The 18,868-nt window shown below is 45.2% G+C and overlaps 1 protein-coding gene and 1 non-coding gene across 2 annotated transcripts; one reads left to right on the top strand and one right to left on the bottom strand.

Annotated features, from left to right (window-relative positions):
* Nucleotides 1-59: 59 nt before the first annotated feature.
* On the bottom strand, nucleotides 60-163 carry LOC128123502 (U6 spliceosomal RNA). Its single transcript, XR_008222684.1, has one exon. It is a non-coding gene; the product is annotated as a U6 spliceosomal RNA (small nuclear RNA).
* A 2,565-nt stretch (nucleotides 164-2,728) lies between these two features.
* On the top strand, nucleotides 2,729-18,158 carry Mrpl45 (mitochondrial ribosomal protein L45). The gene is made up of 8 exons (XM_052756506.1): nucleotides 2,729-2,862; nucleotides 3,940-4,117; nucleotides 5,281-5,398; nucleotides 6,794-6,892; nucleotides 12,344-12,392; nucleotides 15,815-15,964; nucleotides 17,194-17,367; nucleotides 17,566-18,158. The coding sequence occupies exons 1-8, from the start codon at nucleotides 2,797-2,799 to the stop codon at nucleotides 17,650-17,652; spliced, it is 921 nt and encodes a 306-aa protein (XP_052612466.1). The 5' UTR covers nucleotides 2,729-2,796; the 3' UTR covers nucleotides 17,653-18,158.
* The last annotated feature ends 710 nt before the right edge of the window (nucleotides 18,159-18,868 follow it).

The following is an 18,868-nucleotide window of genomic DNA, read 5'->3' as shown; positions in this document are numbered from 1 at the left end:
AACCCAAAAAAAAAAAAAAAAAAAAAGAAATATTTCTGTAGAAAGCTCCTCCTGGCCATAGAAACATGGAATGCTTCACAAATTTGCATGTCATCCTGAGCAGGGACCATGCTAGTCTTCTCCATATCATTCCAATTTTAATGTATGTGCTGCTGAAGAGAACATGACGCAAAATCTTTTCATCTTGCATTCTGAGAAATGCAAAGTATAGTGTTGGCGGATTAAGAAACATCCTCTAGTGTAACTTCCTCAGCTCACAGCTGGCAATCAGCTTTGGACTTAATGAGGAAGAAGGATAATACAGATTTTCCAAAACAGCTAATCAAAAGCTACATGATCACCTTTAATGAACTAAACCATATTGACTACTCTTATTCATCCAGGCTGATATGTAATCAGTTTGCAGTATCTGAGAAACTGACCAGAGGTCAGGCAGAAATGACTTCGGATGTGTTACCTACTCCATGTGGCCAAAATAAAACGTGACCAAAGAGCGGAGTCTGAGAAAGATTATCACAATATTCTGGAGTAATCAATAGCCACTCATCCATATAGGTTTTCTTACTTCATCTGGAGCAACAAATTAAAAAAATAATCGTGTTTTATTTTATTTATTTATTTATTTATTTATTTATTTATTTATTTATTTATTTATTTATTTATTTATTTTTTGGTTTTTCGAGACAGGGTTTCTCTGTGTAGCCTTGACTGTCCTAGGACTCACTCTGTAGCCCAGGCTGGCCTCGAACTCACAGAGATCCGCCTGCCTCTGCCTCCCGAGTGCTGGGATTAAAGGCGTGCGCCACCACCGCCCGGCTGTGTTTTATTTTATAATGAATAGAGTAGGTAAACAGGAGTCTGTAAAGGTCTATGGCCAGGCACGATGGAGCACACCATTAATCTCAGTACTCAGGAGGCAGAAGCAGGTGGATCTCTGTGAGTTTTAGGTCAGCCAGGTGTAGAGAGTTCCAGACCAGCCAGAACTACACAGTGAGACCTTGTCTCAAAACAAAACAAAACACTAATAATAATAGTAAGTAAAAGAGTCAGGCAGTGGTGTCGCACACCTTTAATTCCAGCACTCAGGAGGCAGAGACAGACGAATCTCTGGGTTTGAGGCCAGCCTGGGCTACAGAGTGAGTCCTAGGACAGTCAAGGCTACACAGAGAAACCCTGTCTCAAAAAAAAAAAAAAAAAAAGTGAAAGAAATAATGAAATAATAGATACCAGTTGTTTAAATGATTATTAATATACATATTATTTAGTTGACATACATATAGTACCTAGTTTCATGTCTCTATTAGTGTGTCTCATGGTATAGGTTCAGTGCTAAGGCTAGAAATTTGGGGAAATTCTTACCCTTGAAGAAGTTTCAAGTTCCAAACAGGGTACCACAGAGAAGCAAACAAAACCAACAACAAGAAAAAAGAAGTTTCAAAGGGTGATCATGGTAGGGTATGCCTGTAATCCCAGCCCTTGGCACGAAGTGGAAGCAGAAAGACAAGGTGTGGTTCACAGCCATCCTCAGCTACGGAATGAGTTCAAGACAATTCCATAGACTTAGAAGTTAAGATCTGAAACAATACGTAAGATTTCCAAACTCGTATGGAATCTCTCAGTCCCTCTGATAACAGCTCTTAGCACTTTAAGCTATCAGCAAGTCTACTTCAAATTGGAAACTCTTACATGCACAGACCATAACTCCTAATCTATTGCAAAATAATGTAGATGAGTGCTCAATTAATAGTAATCTACAGAATATGAAAACCAAAATTATGAATAGTATTTGCTCTTCAGAAGTATTTATGGTCCTGGATGTTTAGGAGAACCTGAACTCAATTAATAGTAATCTACAGAACAGAAAACCAAAATTATGGATAGTATTTGCTCTTTAGAAGTGTTTATGGTCCTGGATGTTCAGGAGAACCGGAACTCCCATCACGATTCCTTTAGCCATTGAATGTGAAGCAGTTTTGGAGTTGTTTACACTCCATGGACCCGACTTTCAAGTCTGCCAATTATTAGTTGTCTAAACTTAAATTACATATTTAGTATCTCTGGCCCAACCATATGTATGAAACAGAATATTCTTTTTTTTTTTTTTTTTGTAGTGAGGATTACGTTGATATATGTAAAATGCCACATTTTTGGAAATAAAAAAAAAAAGCTTTTCAATCCAAGTGTCGTTTGCTTTTCAGTAACCACAGTAGTTAGTTTCTTTAATGGAACAGGAAGAAAGAATTTTCACGTAGAAAACCAGACGGTTTTAAGGTTATACAGCATTTTGCAGTCAGATACACACCCAGAACTATCATTTTCGCTCTAAATACCACTAGTGTATTCCAAGTAATGAAAGAAAACACTAATCTCAAAGTCCTCCGATTTCAGAGGGAAACAGTTTTTCATTTTTTAACCGAATGTAAACAAGGTGTAACAATGTGCTAAGCAACCAGGAACGCAGCAACCCGGTGCCCCACAGACAGCCTCACACGCAGGCGCAGCTGCTTCTCCACCGGTCTCCGGCAGGCGCGTGACAACCGTGCGGTTTACCCTACTTCCAAAGTGACCTCACTGCGCACGCGCAACCGCATTGCCCGCCCCTCCCCGCCCCTCCGCCTCCCGCCCCCCCCGCCCCGCCCCACACGAGAACGTGCGCGTGCGCGCGGCTCACCTTTCGGCCGAGGGCGCGCGTCCTTGGAAATTTCCACTCCCGCGCTCGCTCCACCCTAGTCGCCTCCTCTCCAGCTCGGTGCTCTGCGGCTCAGCCAGCATCCCGGCGGCCTTTGCGGGAACAAAATGGCAGCCCCCATGCCTCGGGGCTTGTCCTGCTTATCCAGGGCTGTGGGATGGTGGTCTCGGCAGGTGGGTAGGGACGGGGCGGATGGAACTTTAGAGACAGAAGGAGGAGGACAGAGTAGACGGGTATAATCGTACAGTGGTCTTTGATGAGCTTGGGCGATTCGAGTCTGGGGAAGAATTCGAGGTGTATGTAATCCCGCTACGTCTCTCTTGTGGCTCAGTGAAGACAACCTGCGCGGGGCCTTGAGGGCGATTTAAATTTACTGGCTGTAAGCGTCTCCACATTAGCGGTAGTCTTTGGTGAGAAGTTGTTTAAAGGAAAGAAGTAGTGGCTTGGAAGGTGGGCCCGCTTCTTTTACTTTCTTAAAAAAAACAAAACAAAACTGCCAAGGATAGGGGTACAAGGTAGGTTGTGTCTTAGTCTGGAGCGAAAATCATGATGGGGATGGGGGGAAGGTCACCTGGCTTCTGAAAAGATTTTTGGGCAGTTAGGAGTTAGAAGGACAGAAATAAGACAGCGAGACACTGCTTGGGTGAAAAAAACAAAATAGGGGGCTGGAGAGATGGTTGCTCTTTCAAAGGACCTGTGTTCAATTCCCAGCACCCACATGGTGGCTCATAGCCATTTATAGTGGGATCCGATTCCCTCTTTTGACGTGGAGGCTTACATGCAGATAGAACATTCATGTACATAAAATAAATCTTGAAAAAAAAAGCAAAATAGAAGTGTGGAGAAAAAGAAGAGAAAAGTGTGGAGGAAATGCCCATGAGATTTTGCTTAACGCTTTAATAATAACCTTCCACTCTTTTCAGTATTGGGTTGATTCTAAGGTTCACCGTCAAGCTGAAAGGTCTTTGATGGTAGGATGTTTGCTTTAATCATCTCCGTGTACAGCAGTACTACAGAATGTATTAAAGGAAAGCTTTTGTAAGTGTTGACTGATGTTAATAAAATTGTTTTGTGGTAAGAGCCTTCTCTAGGCGTTCAAATAGTAATGTAGTTTCTCCATAGAAGTTGTTCCATAACTTCTTCTAAAGCATTCTTTGGATCTATCCTTTCTGTAAGACTTTGCATACAGTTTGCTCGATAGGTTTTTCTTTCCAAATTACTTATATGCTAACCTTTCCTTTACCTCCCAGCCCATTCTGGTGACTCAGTTCCCAGCTCTAGTTCCAGTAAAAACCAAAAGCCGATTCCGACCCACTCCACGTAAACCCAAGTACAAATCAGAGAAGGAGCTTTTGGAACATGCCAGGAAAGCAGGATTGGTTATTCCTCCAGAAAAGTTGGAACGTCCTATACATCTAGCCTGTACAGGTGAGGAACAGTAATTCTGGGCTTCTGACTCAATCCTCTACTGGCGCTTGGAATGCCTTAGACTGATTGACAGCATTAAAAAATTTCCCCCTTTTTTTCAAGACAGGGTTTCTCTGTAGCGTTGGCTGTCCTGGACCAGGCCTGTAGACCAGGCTGTCTTCAAACTCAGACACCACCACTGACAGCATCATAAATTAACCACTAAGTTCAACCTCAGTAACGATTAACTTTATATATACTATAATTCATAAAGTCAGTTTTATTTTGTTTTTACAGTGCTTGGTATGAAATTTAGGGCGCTATACGTGCTAAACAAGCGCTCTAGCACCGAGTTGTATCTCTAGTTTCCCTTTCTTTTTGCCTTTGAGACAGAATCTTTCTAAGTTTGTCACTAGAATTTATGATCCTTCTGCCTGAGGAGTAATTGAGACTTAACTGCAGTACTAGTCCTGTTCATGGGGTTGTCTTTTTTTTTTTTTTTGGTTTTTCGAGACAGGGTTTCTCTGTGTAGCTTTGCGCCTTTCCTGGGACTCACTTGGTAGCCCAGGCTGGCCTCGAACTCACAGAGATCCACCTGGCTCTGCCTCCCAAGTGCTGGGATTAAAGGCGTGTGCCACCACCGCCCGGCGGGGTTGTCTTTTGATCTTGTTTTCACACAACTTGTAGAAAGAATGAAAGTTCTCCGGTTTGTAGAAGTAGAAACAGACTCTAGAAGGAGTTAAATTATTCTTTCTTTTCTGTTTTTTTTTTGGGGGGGGGGGAGCGCACATGTTTGTGACAGGGTTTCTCTGTGTAACTGGGTCTTGCTCTGTAGACCAGGCTGGCCTCGAACTCACAGAGATCCACGGCCTCTGCCTCTTGAGTGTTGGGATTAAAGATGTGCACCACCACCGTCCGGCCCCTTTCTCAATCTTTTTTTTTTTTTTTTTTTTTAAAGATTTATTTATTTATTATGTATACAGTGTTCTGCCTACATGCATGCTTGCAGGCCAGAAGAGGGCGCCAAATCTCATTTCAGATGGTTGTGAGCCACCATGTGGGTGCTGGGAATTGAACTCAGGACCTCTGGAAGAACAACCAGTGCTCTCAACCTCTGAGCCATCTCTCCAGCCCCCCCTTTCTCAATCTTTCAACAGTTTTTTAATTTTCTTCTCTCCTTACAGCTGGTATATTTGATCCCTATGTGCCACCTGAAGGTGATGGTCGAGTGTCCTCCCTTTCAAAGGAAGGACTGACACAGAGAACAGAGCGGTTAAGGAAGAGTGCGACGTCACTGTTGGCGTAGGTATCAGAGACAACTAGGGTTCAGTATTCTAGGCTGAGAAGAACATACGATTTTATCCTTATTGTGTTGTATGGTATATTACATTGATTTCCTTCTCTCTTTTTATGTGTTTTTCCTTCATGTAAGTATACCAGAGAAACCCTGTCCTGAAAAAAAACAGACAAGCTGGGTGGTGTACCCCTTTAATCTCAGCATTCTGCAGGCACAGGCAGGTAGATCTCTGTGAGTTCGAGGCTAGCCTGAGGGTAAGATCCAGGACAGCCAGGGCTACTCAGAAAGACTCTGCCTTGAAAAAGAAATAAACAAACCAAAAACCCTACTAATGCCCACCTCTATTTTTTGTTTGTTTGTTTCTGGTTTTTTGAGGCATGGTTTCTCTTTGTACCCCTGGCTGTCCTGGAACTCACTCTGTAGATCAGGCTGGCCTGGAACTGGAGAAATCCAGCTGGCTCTGTCTCCTGAGTGCTGAGATTAAAGGCATGCGCCACCAGGACTAGCTTGTCCTTCAGTTTTCAGTGTTGCTATTTAGAAACTCTCTGTTGTTCAGATTCTTGCTGGTTTTGGTCCTTTTTTTTTTTTTTTTTTTTTTTTTTTCAAGACAGGATTTCTCTGTGTAGTTTTGGTGCCTGGCCTGGATCTCCCTCTGTAGACCAGGCTGGCCTCCAACTCACAGAGATCCACCTGGCTCTGCCTCCGGCTTTCTTTTTTCTTTAAGGTTTACTGTAAATTGTGTATATGTGTTTGTAGGTGGGTATGTGCAATTGAGTGCTGATACAGTGTTGGGTCCCCCTGGAGATGGAATTAGAGACAGTTGTGAGCTGCATGATGTGTGTCTGGGAACCTAGTTCTTCTGCAAATCACTATGCTCCCTTGACCTCTGAACTACTTCTCCAGACCAAAGAAAACTTGATATTTTTTGTTTGTTTGTTTTGAAACAGTATTTTACTGTATAGTTCTGGCTGTCCTGGAACTCCTATGTAGACCAGGCTGACCTCATACTCACTGAGATCCTCCTGCCTCTGCTTCCTGACCTGCTGACCTGCTTGTTCTTTCTTTACAATGGTTGATTTGAGAGAGAGTTGAATTTACAGTCTTGACAGTCAAAACGTTATTAACTGGGTAGATGGGCATGAAGATTAATGTGAACTATGAGTTCTGGAATTATATAAAGAATTCATAGTTTATTACAGTTTTTTGTTTGTTTCTGTATATGCACTTGCTGGCTCATCCACAGCACAAGTATGGAGGTCAGGGCAGCTTGTGGGAGTCAGTCCGTCCTCTCCTTCTACCATGTGAGTCCTTGAGAGTGAACGCAGGTTGTTCGAATTGGTGCTAAGACCCTTTATCTGCTGTGACGTCACCTTTATGATGGTTATCATCTTAATTTACAGAGTTCGAAGGATAAGAGGATTTGATGCTAATTTTAAAATCAAAGACTTCCCTGAGAAAGCTAAGGATATTTTCATTGAAGCTCACCTTTGTCTGAACAAGTAAGTGGACTCCCCATCTCGTGTACATGTTCAGTCTCCACAGCTGTTATCACGTAGTAACCGAAGCTGGGCTTCTCTTCTCCCTGCCTTTCCAGTAGTTTGTTGTCATTGTTGGAGACGGGGTCTCTCTGTGTGGCCCTGGCTGCCCTGGAACTCACTCTGTAGACCAGGCTGGCCTCCAACTCACAGAGATCCGCCTGCCTCTGCCTTCCAAGTGCTGGGACTAAAGGTGTGTGCCTCCACAAGGGGCTTGTCTGTATCTTTAGGAGATTCTCATGCATTCCAACCTGTCCTTGAACTCATTATATAGTCCAGATTGGTTTGAACTTTTTTCTCTTTTTTCTTTTCTTTTCTTTTTTTTTTATGAGACAGGGTTTCTCTGTGTAGCCCTGGCTGGCCTGGAGCTCACAGAGATCCACCTGCATCGGCCTCTCAAGTGCTGGGATTAAAGGTGTCTGCTACCACCACCCAGTTTATTTATCTTTATTCTGCGTATGTGAGTGCTTTGCCTATATGCATGTCTGTGCACCACTGCCCAGCTTATTTGTTATTTTTATTCTGTGTATATGAGTTACAGACCGTTTCTAGCAGCTGTGTGAGTACAGGGAATCAAACCTGGGTTCTCTGCAAGAGCATGAAGTGTTCTTAACTGCTGAGCCGTTTCTCCAGTTCCAGGCCTCAAACTTCTGACCCTCTTGCCTAACGCTCTGAGTAGTGGAATAATGAGCATATATCACCACACCTGGTTTGAGTGGGCTTTTTTTTTTTTTTTTAAGATTTATTTATTTATTATGTATACAGAAGAGGTCACCAGATCTCATTACAAATGGTTGTGAGCCACCATGTGGGTGCTGGGAATTGAACTCAGGACCTCTGGAAGAGCAGTCGGTACTCTTAACCTCTCTGAGCCATCTCTCCAGCCCTTGAGTGGGCTTTTTTTTTTTTTTTTTTTTTTGGTTTTTCAAGACAGGGTTTCTCTGTGTAGCTTTGCACCTTTCCTCGAACTCACTTGGTAGCCCAGGCTGGCCTCGAACTCACAGAGATCCGCCTGCCTCTGCCTCCCGAGTGCTGGGATTAAAGGCGCGCACCACCACCGCCCGGCTTTGAGTGGGCTTTTTAAAAAATGATTTTTTTTTTTTTTTTTGGTTTCTCGAGATAGGGTTTCTCTGTAGCTTTGCGCCTTTCCTGGAACTCACTTGGTAGCTCAGGCTGGCCTCCAACTCACAGAGATCCGCCTGGCTCTGCCTCCCGAGTGCTGGGATTAAAGGCATGTGCCACCACCGCCCGGCAAAAAATGATTTTTTAATGATTTGATCTCTCTCATTTCTAGCTGTAATTGTTAGTGCTATCCTGGAATGGCTTCTGGTTTTCCCTATCTGATCCTGCCTGAGCATTTATTTTATCATGAACATTTCTCTTTCCTTGGTGACTTTGAGTAAGTTTCTCTTGATACTTGCAACTTTTTCTTAATTCACCCAAGTCAAGTTGCTAGGGACATGGAAATTCAATGTCAGGAGCCTGGGATACATTTTTGAATTTTTTTTTTTTAATCTACTTATTATGTATACAGTGTTCTGTCTGCCTTATGCCTGCAGGCCAGAAGAGGGTACCAGATCTCATTATAGATGGTTGTGAGCCACCATGTGGTTGCTGGGAATTGAACTCAGGACCTCTGGAAGAGCAGCCAGTGCTCCTAACCTCTGAGCCATCTCTCCAGCGCCCTGAAATTTTTATTCTTTGTAATTTTTTTCTTTGTTCCTGTCCTTTGTCTTATTGTGGGTTGAACCAAGGCCCTAATGTGAATTAAGCAGATGTCTCTTGAGCTCTACTCTGCCAGCAGGGCTGGAACAGTCCTAAGGACTAATCCTTGGATTCTTGTTAATTTTTTTTTCTTTTTTTCTTTTTTTTTTTTTTTTTTTTTTTAGGGGGGAGGGACATTTATGTGAGAGAAAGAAAGGAAGAGGGAAGGAAGGAGAGAAAGAGAGAGGTCTATTGTTCAGCGGGACTGTTTGGTGCCTTTGGAGCTTAAACCCCCGAGCTTTGTGCATACAAGATGGGTGCTGTGTCCCTACACCTGTACGTGTCTGTTTCCAAGCCTCTTCATTTTTTATCTTTCAACCTTGGTGTTTTCTTTCTTCCTTTTTTGTTTCTATCTTTCTTTCTTTTTTTTTTTTTCTTTTGAGACAGGATCTCACTGTGTAGCTCTGGCTGATACAGAACTCCCTATGTAGACCAGGATGGCCTGGAACTCATGGAGATCTACCTGCCTTTATATCCCAAGCTCTAGGACTAAAGTCCTGTGCCATCACTCCTGGGAACCTGTGCTCTTATTGTTTGCTTTTTTTTTTTTTTTTTTTTTTTTGGTTTTTCGAGACAGGGTTTCTCCGTGTAGCTTTGCGCCTTTCCTGGATCTCGCTCTGTAGCCCAGGCTGGCCTCGAACTCACAGAGATCCGCCTGGCTCTGCCTCCCGAGTGCTGGGATTAAAGGCGTGCGCCACCACCGCCCGGCTGTTGTTTGCTTTTTTCCCAGTTTTTTCTACCATGCATTGTGCATGCTCTTTCTCTTTTTATTTAGTGTGTGTGCGTGTGTGCGCGTGCGTGCACACAAGGATGTATGTGAGTGTGTTTGCATATGGCGTGTGTGTTGAACCTAGAGAACAGCTTGTGGAGGTGAGCTCTCTCTCCTAATATGTGGCCCTCAGTCTTGACGACAAGCACTTTACCTTCAGAACCATTGTTTGTTTGTTTGTTTGTTTTTCGAGACAGGGTTTCTCTGTGTAGTTTTGGTACCTGTCCTGGATCTTGCTCTGTAGACTAGGCTGGCCTCGAACTCACAGAGATCCGCCTGGCTCTGCCTCCCCAGTGCTGGGATTAAAGGCATGCGCCACCACCGCCCGGCTCCTTCAGAGCCTTTTTTTTTTTTTTTTTTAAGATTTATTTATTTATTATGTATACAGCATGTATGACTGCAGGCCAGAAGAGGGCGCCAGATCTCATTACAGATGGTTGTGAACCACCAAGTAGTTGCTGGAATTGAACTCAGGACCTCTGGAAGAGCAGTCAGTGCTCTTAACCTCTGAGCCATCTCTCCAGCCCCAGAGCCATTTTTTAAAAAAGTTTTTATTAATGCTTTGAGGATTTCACACCATGTATTGTGGTCATATTCAACGCCCCCACTGGTCCTCCTAATTCCTTCCAGATCCACCTCCTATCCCCCTGCCCACTCCCCCTTTTTTGATACCCCAAATTCAGTTTGTGCTACTCATACATATGCCTGAGTATTAGGCCATCCACTGCAGTGTAGTTGACCTATCCTTAAAACTCTCTCTCTCCCCCAAAATCTACTAACTATCAGTAGCTCCTCAGTTAGGGCTGCAGCTTCTGAGCCCCTCCCCACTCCATGTTAGAATGCTGACTGGCTTGATTTTATGCAGGCAGCCATGAATGTCATGACCCTCCCCAACCTCCGGCTCTTACAGTCTTTCTGCCTTCTCATCTGTGATAGTCCCTGAGCCTAGGGGAGGAAGGTGTTTCCCTTCCTTACTGTTTCCAGTTTTCATTTCTACTTCACACTAAGATCTGAGCCAGAAGAAACACTTTATGTGTGCCCTGGTGGGCTAGTTTTCTAGTCCCTCCTTGTAGAGCAGGACTATTTGGAGAGACATAATATCTAAGTCCAACTTCCTGCACTTCCAGAGTCCAAGGGTTTCGGGGACAGAAAAGACACATGGCCATCTTTTACTGATTCAGAGATGAGAGTGCACATAGAGGCCGGCCGTTGGCACTGATGAGTGACTCATGCTCCATCAGAGAAGATAAGGGACTTTTTATTCTTGCATGGCATTGGACTTTGTTCCCTATACCAGCTATACCAGCATAGAACAAGAGTCAGCTGCACGTCTTAGTGAATATCCTTGCCCAACTAGATGTGATTTCAGAGGAATTTCTTTCTGCTCCAGAAACACAAACTATTAAATTAGTATATCATGTACCTTCCAGTGCATATGTAGAAAAGATTTGGTTTTTTTGTTTGTTTGTTTTTTTGTTTTTTTTGAGACAGGGTTTCTCTGTGTAGCTTTGCGCCTTTCCTGGAACTCACTTGGTAGCCCAGGCTGGCCTTGAACTCACAGAGATCTGCCTGGCTCTGCCTCCCAGATCAAAGGTGTGCGCCACCACCGACTGGCTGTAGAAAACATTTGTATAAATGAACTGTTTTCCATCTTCAGGACCATTTTCATTCATTCTTTTTTTTTTTTTGGTTTTTCGAGACAGGGTTTCTCTGTGTAGCTTTGCGCCTTTCCTGGAACTCACTTGGTAGTCCAGGCTGGCCTCAAACTCACAGAGATCCGCCTGGCTCTGCCTCCCGAGTGCTGGGATTAAAGGCGTGCGCCACCACCGCCCGGCTAATAAATAAAATTTTAAAACCTATTAAAATGGTATTTTGGAGCCGGGCGGTGGTGGCGCACGCCTTTAATCCCAGCACTCGGGAGGCAGAGCCAGGCGGATCTCTGTGAGTTCGAGGCCAGCCTGGTCTCCAAAGCGAGTTCCAGGAAAGGCGCAAAGCTACACAGAGAAACCCTGTCTCGAAAAACCAAAAAAAAAAAAAAAAAAAAAAAAAATGGTATTTTGGAGTCTACTAAATGTTTCATAAAACATTAAAATGCAGTGGTTGGTTTGTGCTCAGTTGATAAAAGGCTTGCTTAGCATGCATGAAGCCCTGGGTTTGATCTCCAGCATAAACCGGGCGTGGTGATGCATGCCTGTAATTCAACCTTTTTTTAAAAAATAATTTCTTTCCTTCCTTCCTTCCTTCCTTCCTTCCTTCCTTCCTTCCTTCCTTTCTTTCACATACAGTGTTCTGCCTGCATGTGTCCCTGCAGGCCAGAAGATGGCTCCAGATCTCATTACAGGTGGTTGTGAGCCACCATGTGGCTGCTGGGAATTGAACTCAGGACCTCTGGAAGAACAGCCAGTGCTCTTAACCACTGAGCCATCTCTCCAGCCCCCCATTTTCAACTTAACAAGAAACAAAACAAAACAAAACTTTTTTGCTGAATGGTGGTAGTATGCCTTTAATCCCAGCACTCAGGAGGCAGAGGTAGGCAGATCTCTGAGCTCTAGGACAGCCTGGTCTACAAAGTAAGTTCCAGGACAGCCAGAAACCCTGTCTTGGGGAGGGGAGGGGCAAAAAACAAAAACGAAACTCTTTTTCTTTTATTATATTCTGTTTGTTTTGTATATATATAAATGGGAACACACATACCACACACACCATGACTCGTGTGGAGTCAGTTCTTTTCGTGTGAATTCTGGGCATCGAGCTCAGCTTGTCAGGCTTTGGGGCAAGCCCTCACCCACTGAGCCATCTTACCAGCCCATTTCAGATTCCATAGAGGGTACCATAAAAGTGGCAATCAATCAATAATAAATATCTCTCTGTTTCTTTTCTAGCTCAGACCATGAGCGGCTTCATGCCTTGGTAACTGAACACTGTTTTCCGGTAGGTTCTCACCCTTAGAGTGGTGGCATGCCTGAGCAGACAAATTCTAGACGTTACTCTGTTTTTGTTATTGTTGTTGTTTTCTTTCTTTCTGTCTCTTTCTTTTTCTTCCTTTTTTTGGGGGGTGGGGTGGGGAACAGGGTCATACTATGTAGCTCGGGTTACCAATTCACAGTCTTCGTGCCTCAACTTCCCTGATGCTCACATTATGTATATATGCCATTACTCTGGCTTTGGAAGTTATGTCTGTTCTTTTTCTTCTAATGTATTTTTCTTCTTAATTTACTTTTATGTGCATTGGTGTGTTTGTTGTTATAGTTTTGTGGTTTTTCGAGACAGGGTTTCTCTATAGTTTTGGTGCCTGTCCTGGAACTCATGCTGCAGCCCAGGCTAGCCTCGACCTCACAGAGATTTGCCTGGCTCTGCCTCCTGAGTGCTGGGATTAAGGCGTGCGCTACCACCGCCTGGCCTTGCATTGGTGTTTTGCCTATGTTTATACCTGTGTGAAGGTGTCGGATTCCCTAGAATTGAAGTTACAGACACTTGTGAGCTGCCATGTGGGTGCTGGGAATTGAATTCTCTTTTTGTTTTTGTTTTTTTTTTTTTGAGACAGGGTTTCTCTATAGCTTTGGAACCTGTCCTGGACTAGCTCTGTAGACCAGGCTGGCCTCGAACTCACAGAGATCTACCTGCCTCTGCCTCCCGAGTGCTGGGATTACAGGTGTGCGCCACCACCGCCCAGTTTGAACTCTCATCCCCTGAAAGAGCAGCCAATGCTTTAGACTGCCAAGCCATCTCTCCAGCCCAAGTCCTTTATTTCCAGCTGAATGATAATGACTTATCACAGACTCTGATGAGGGCTGTGGCAGATGAGGAAAGAGAAAGGCTTTCAGTCCAGTGTGTAGATAACTCTGAGGCCTCACTTCACATGTCTACCCTCTGGTAAAGGTTTTAACCGGAATTCACAAGCTTCAATTACATAGTGGCTGGATTCCTGCTACTTTGAGGAACCCCCAAGGGTGGAGGCTTTGTAGTTCAGCTGGAGGTTCCAGAATAAGAACTCCAGTTTCTAGAAATTCAGTTTATGTTTCTGTCAGCCTCCTCGGGGCAAGTGTGCCTCATCTGTTGTTCTGTTGTAGCCCTGAGAGCTCTGGAAAACACTCCCTTTCATTGCTGAAATGTGAGGGGATAAAATGAAAATAAAAGGGGAAAAAAAGTGTCCTATCAATAGAAGTACATGCAGTAATTAGAAGAATGTGTATGGGAGAAAGTGGTAATGGTGTGTGCAGGGATGGTGTGTGCAGTGATGGTGTGTGCAGGGATGGTGTGTGCAGTGATGGTGTGTGCAGTGATGGTGTGTGCAGTGATGGTGTGTGCAGTGATGGTGTGTGCAGGGATGGTGTGTGCAGGGATGGTGTGTGCAGGGATGGTGTGTGCAGGGATGGTGTGTGCAGGGATGGTGTGTGGAGGGATGGTGTGTGCAGGGATGGTGTGTGCAGGGATGGTGTGTGCAGGGATGGTGTGTGCAGGGATGGTGTGTGCAGGGATGGTGTGTGCAGGGATGGTGTGTGCAGGGATGGTGTGTGCAGGGATGGTGTGTGCAGGGATGGTGTGTGCAGGGATGGTGTGTGCAGGGATGGTGTGTGCAGGGATGGTGTGTGCAGGGATGGTGTGTGCAGGGATGGTGTGTGCAGGGATGGTGTGTGCAGGGATGGTGTGTTCAGGGATGGTGTGTGCAGGGATGGTGTGTGCAGGGATGGTGTGTGCAGGGATGGTGTGTGGAGGGATGGTGTGTGGAGGGATGGTGTGTGCAGGGATGGTGTGTGCAGGGATGGTGTGTGGAGGGATGGTGTGTGCAGGGATGGTGTGTGCAGGGATGGTGTGTGCAGGGATGGTGTGTGGAGGGATGGTGTGTGCAGGGATGGTGTGTGGAGGGATGGTGTGTGCAGGGATGGTGTGTGCAGGGATGGTGTGTGCAGGGATGGTGTGTGCAGGGATGGTGTGTGGAGGGATGGTGTGTGGAGGGATGGTGTGTGCAGTGATAGTGTGTGGAGTGGGTTTTCAGTGATTTGGAGAAGAGCCTCTTGGAGGTGGATACGTCTTTTTTTTTTTTTTTTTGGTTTTTTTTTTTTTTTTTGGTTTTTCGAGACAGGGATTAAAGGCGTGCACCACCACCGCCCGGCTGGTCTTTTTTTTTTAATGTGTATTGATATTTTGCCATGGATGTTAGGTCCCCTGGAACCAGAGTTACAGACCGTCATGAGCTGCCATGTGGGTGGTGGGAATTGAACCCACGTCCTATGGAAAAGTAGTCAGTGCTCTTAACCTGGTGTGTGGGTCTTGGGGGGTAGTTTAATAAAAATGTAGTTTCAAGGTAAGCATGACGCGTAGCTTGATCAAAATTTGGGAAGTGCTAGGTGGTGGTGTACAACTTTAAATCCCAGCTTTTGAGAGGCAAAGGCAGGCTGATCTATGAGAGTTGGTCAGCCTGGTCTACAGAGTGAGTTCCAGGACAGCCAGAGTTGTTACACAGAGAGACACCCTGTCTCCAAAAAAAAAAAAAAAACAACAAAAAACTGTGAGAAAGAGGGCCTAGAGTTGGATGAGAGGCTAAGGACTTGCTGCTTTTCCAGAAGAATGGAGTTCAGATCCCAGCACCTATGTCAGGTGGTTCATAGGTCCCTGTGAGTCCAGCTCCAGGGGATTCCACACCACATTCTTTCTGGGGACACAATATACGCACACATACTCATAAATAAAACAATTAGAACAGTTGAAAGCATGAGGAATTGAGGTTTGAGAGACATCTCAGTGGTTGGGAGCACTGGCTGCTCTTCCAGAGGACCAAGATTCAGTTCTCAGCACCCACTTGGCAGTTCACAGCTGCCTGTAACTCCAGTTCCAGGGCCTCCAACACCCTCTTCTGACTTCATGGGCACCAGGCATGCACATGATACACAGACATATATATGCAAGCAAAACACCTATACACATAAAATAATAAAATAAAAGTTAAGATAGCCAGGCAGTGGTGAGGCACACCTTTAAATCCCAGCACTCGGAGGCAGAGACAGATGGATCTCTGTGAGTTCGAGGCCAGCCTGGTCTATAGAGTGAGTTTCAGGACAGCCAGAGCTACACAGAGAAACTCTTGCAAAAACAAAAACAAAAAAAAACATACATAAATACATAAAAACTTGGGAAGAGAGGGGGACTTTGTGGCTTCCATATGTAATTCTAGCACTTGAAAGCGTGAATCAGCATTCCGGCCTGGGTTAGTGAGTCCCTGTCTCAACCCCCATTCCCACCTAACATGGGGAGGAAGTAGGGACGCACTGCCTGTTGATTACAGTGTTGCAGTTGTGGTCTTGGCACACCTTACAGAAGGGACATCCCAGTGAACTCTTCTCTTCTGCCCACAGGACATGGTCTGGGACCTCAGGTACAAGACCGTCCGCTGGAGCTTCGTGGAATCTTTAGAGCCAGCCCAAGTGGTTCATGTTCGCTCTGCAGGCCTGATGAAGCAGAGCGACATGTATGGCCAGGTCACTGTCCGCCTGCACACTCGGCAGGTAGAGTCACTGTTTTCTTCACTACGTGTTACGTACATTAAAAATAACCACCTCAGAGACACCAGAATGCATCAGTGTTACTTTAAGGAATGAAATCTCAGACTTCCTCTTGGAGTAGTTTAGCCAGGAGTGAGCCCAAGTTTGAATTCTCCTCTCCTCTTCCGCCTGTGTGAGTTCTGTGGGTCCTGGCCTATCCGTAGTCTATCCCTTGTATGTGTCTGTGCCTGCCTGGATGCCATCTGATATCTAACTGCCACTGTGTCTGTCCCTAACAACGGGCTTCCCTCTGTAGTTATTGAGTCGTGCAGAAAACAGAGTATGGAAAAGGGATGATGGAGTCTGGACAGAAATCTTTAACAGTTTTATAAGGGAACAAACTTTGCTGACCCCAACTGACCCTAAAGCACTCAGAAAAGTAAACAGTCCTGCAGAAATGTTGTCAAGTGACATCTCCAGTCTGCCCAGCACTTGGTGGGTATTTGTTGTGTAAGGTTGCTTTCAATTTGTTGGCTGTTAGAGCAAATCCTTACCACACCATACACATACACACTGCTCTGGACCAGAGGCATGGAGGAGTATAAAACTGTGTCTTAGGCTAGGTTGTAAAAGCAGATTACATGGGAAATTCAAGACATTATTACATTGTTGTCTTAACAGCTAGTTAAGCTCAGACTGGCTGAGGATGCAGTGGGACAGCAGGCCAAGTCTTAAGTGATCTCAAAGGTTTGAACTGGGCCAGGGGTCCAGGAAAAACATTTAGTCTCTGAGTGCCAGAGACCTTTTCATTAACTTTCGTCCCGACAGCTCTCGTGTCGGGCGTCTGTCTCTGGACTGTTGAGTTCAGGGCTGTTTGGATTCTGTGGTTCTGGGGGATGAAGGCAGAGCCTCATGCATGCCAGGGAAGTGCTCACACCACTGTGCTCCATCCCGTGGCCCAGGACTGTGAGTTCTCAGGAGAGGCTTGCTGGTCCCCGCCACTGCGAAGTGTTATCTCCACTCAGATGTGCTGTGAGGGTGTTACTTCTCCTCTGCTGGTCTCCCACCTTCCCCACCCATCAAAGAACCATGAAGAGTAATGTGTTAGCAATGATTAGTTCTAAGTTCAGAATTCTGAAATAATGTTAATTTTCATTAATTTAAATTTTTTGTTAAGATTTTTCCAAAAATGACTGTGTAACAAACATAGAACAAAGTCCTCTGACAGGCCAGATTGTATTTCATCATTCCAGACTCTGGCCATCTATGATCGGTTTGGCCGGCTGATGCATGGACAAGAAGATGTCCCCAAGGATGTCCTGGAGTATGTGGTGTTTGAAAAACACTTGGTGAACCCATATGGAAGCTGGAGAATGCATGCCAAGATTGTGCCCACATGGGCACCCCCTAAGCAGCCCATCCTCAAGGTAGGAAGCTTGCGTGAGGCTGTTTGTAGTCTTGACATCCTAAAACTCTCCTCTTGGGCTCCACCTAGTGGACAAAAGGAAAGATGCACCAACCTAGGGAAGGGGAACTGTTTCTGGTTGCTTCGTGAGGGAGTGAAGCCATTGTGGGTAAACAACAGGCTTGATTGGCAGGTAACTTCAGCCTCCTGTTCTTTGCAGACGCTGATGATTCCTGGTCCTCAGCTGAACCCATGGGAGGAGTCCGAAGAGCCACAAGGCGAGGCCCATAAGCCTCAGCTTGCCTAATGGCATAAGTGACGCCTGAGGAGCCAGGCGGTGGTGGTGCACACCTTTAATCCCAAAACTCAGGAGGCAAAGGCAGGCAGATCTCTGTGAGTTCGAGTCCAGGCTGTCTACAGAGTTCCCGGACAGCCACAGGGCTACACAGAGAAGCCCTGTCTTGGGAGGGGGCGGGGGAGATAATGGATGATGGGGCTGCAAAATCACCTATACCCTATTGGCTTCCCTTGCCCTCTCCTGCCCTGCCTGGGCCTTTTCAGAAGCCCCTCCCCACTTGCAGTTGTGGCTGATATCTGGCCCAGGTAGGTGGCTGGGATTCCTGGCCATGGAGCATCTTCTTTTTAAAGTCATGTTTACCTTCTGAGGTGAAAGGAAAGCAGCATGTCCAAGAACAAACGTGATACTGGGCTTTTCACAGGAGGAACTGTGGGAGCAGACTGACAGCATTCTTTGTCTAATTATAGGGCAGAGATCAGCATTTGAAATAAAATACTATCAAAGTGTTGAATAAACTGTGTTCTGTTCATTTTCCCTGGTTCAAACTGGATAGAGCAGTCTGTGATGTCAGAAGTGGAAACCAGTGTAGTTATGAGGGATGCAGCTTCAGGAGTTCTAGACTAGAATACTCAGTGTTTATAAACTAGGGTATCCCTGGAATCCCATTCCTGGGCAAGTGGAGGCAAGAGGAGGATCAGTAGCTTAATGCCATCCTTGGCTACATAACAGTTTAGAGTTAGCCTGGGCTACCTGAGATCATGTCTCAAGAACAGCAACAGAAAATAGGGTGTTACTTAATTTTACATGTATGCGTGTCCTGTCTGCATGTATGTTGTGCACTACATGTTTGCCTGGTACCCTGGAGGTCAGGAGAGGGAGTTGGATTCCCTGGAACTAGAGTTATGGATGGTTGTGAACCACCATGTAGGTGCTGAGCACTGGATCTGAGTCCTCTGCAAGAACAACAAGTACTCTATACCGAACATCTCTCCAGCCCAGCATACCACTTTATTTTTTATTTTTTTTTTAAAGATTTATTTATTCATTATGTATACAGATTATGCCTGCATGTATGTCTGCAGACCAGAAGAGGGCATCAGATCTCATTACAGATGGTTGTGAGCCACCATGTGGGTGCTGGGAATTGAACTCAGGTCCTCTGGAAGAACAGCCAGTGCTCTTAACCTCTGAGCCATCTCTCCAGCCCCCAGCATACCACTTTAAA

Source organism: Peromyscus californicus, unplaced genomic scaffold (genome assembly GCF_007827085.1).
Source record: "Peromyscus californicus insignis strain IS unplaced genomic scaffold, ASM782708v3 Scaffold_3__1_contigs__length_106647218, whole genome shotgun sequence".
NCBI lineage: Eukaryota > Metazoa > Chordata > Mammalia > Rodentia > Cricetidae > Peromyscus > Peromyscus californicus.
Note: the sequence above shows the minus strand (reverse complement) of the source record. Positions and strands in the feature narration are given on the sequence as shown.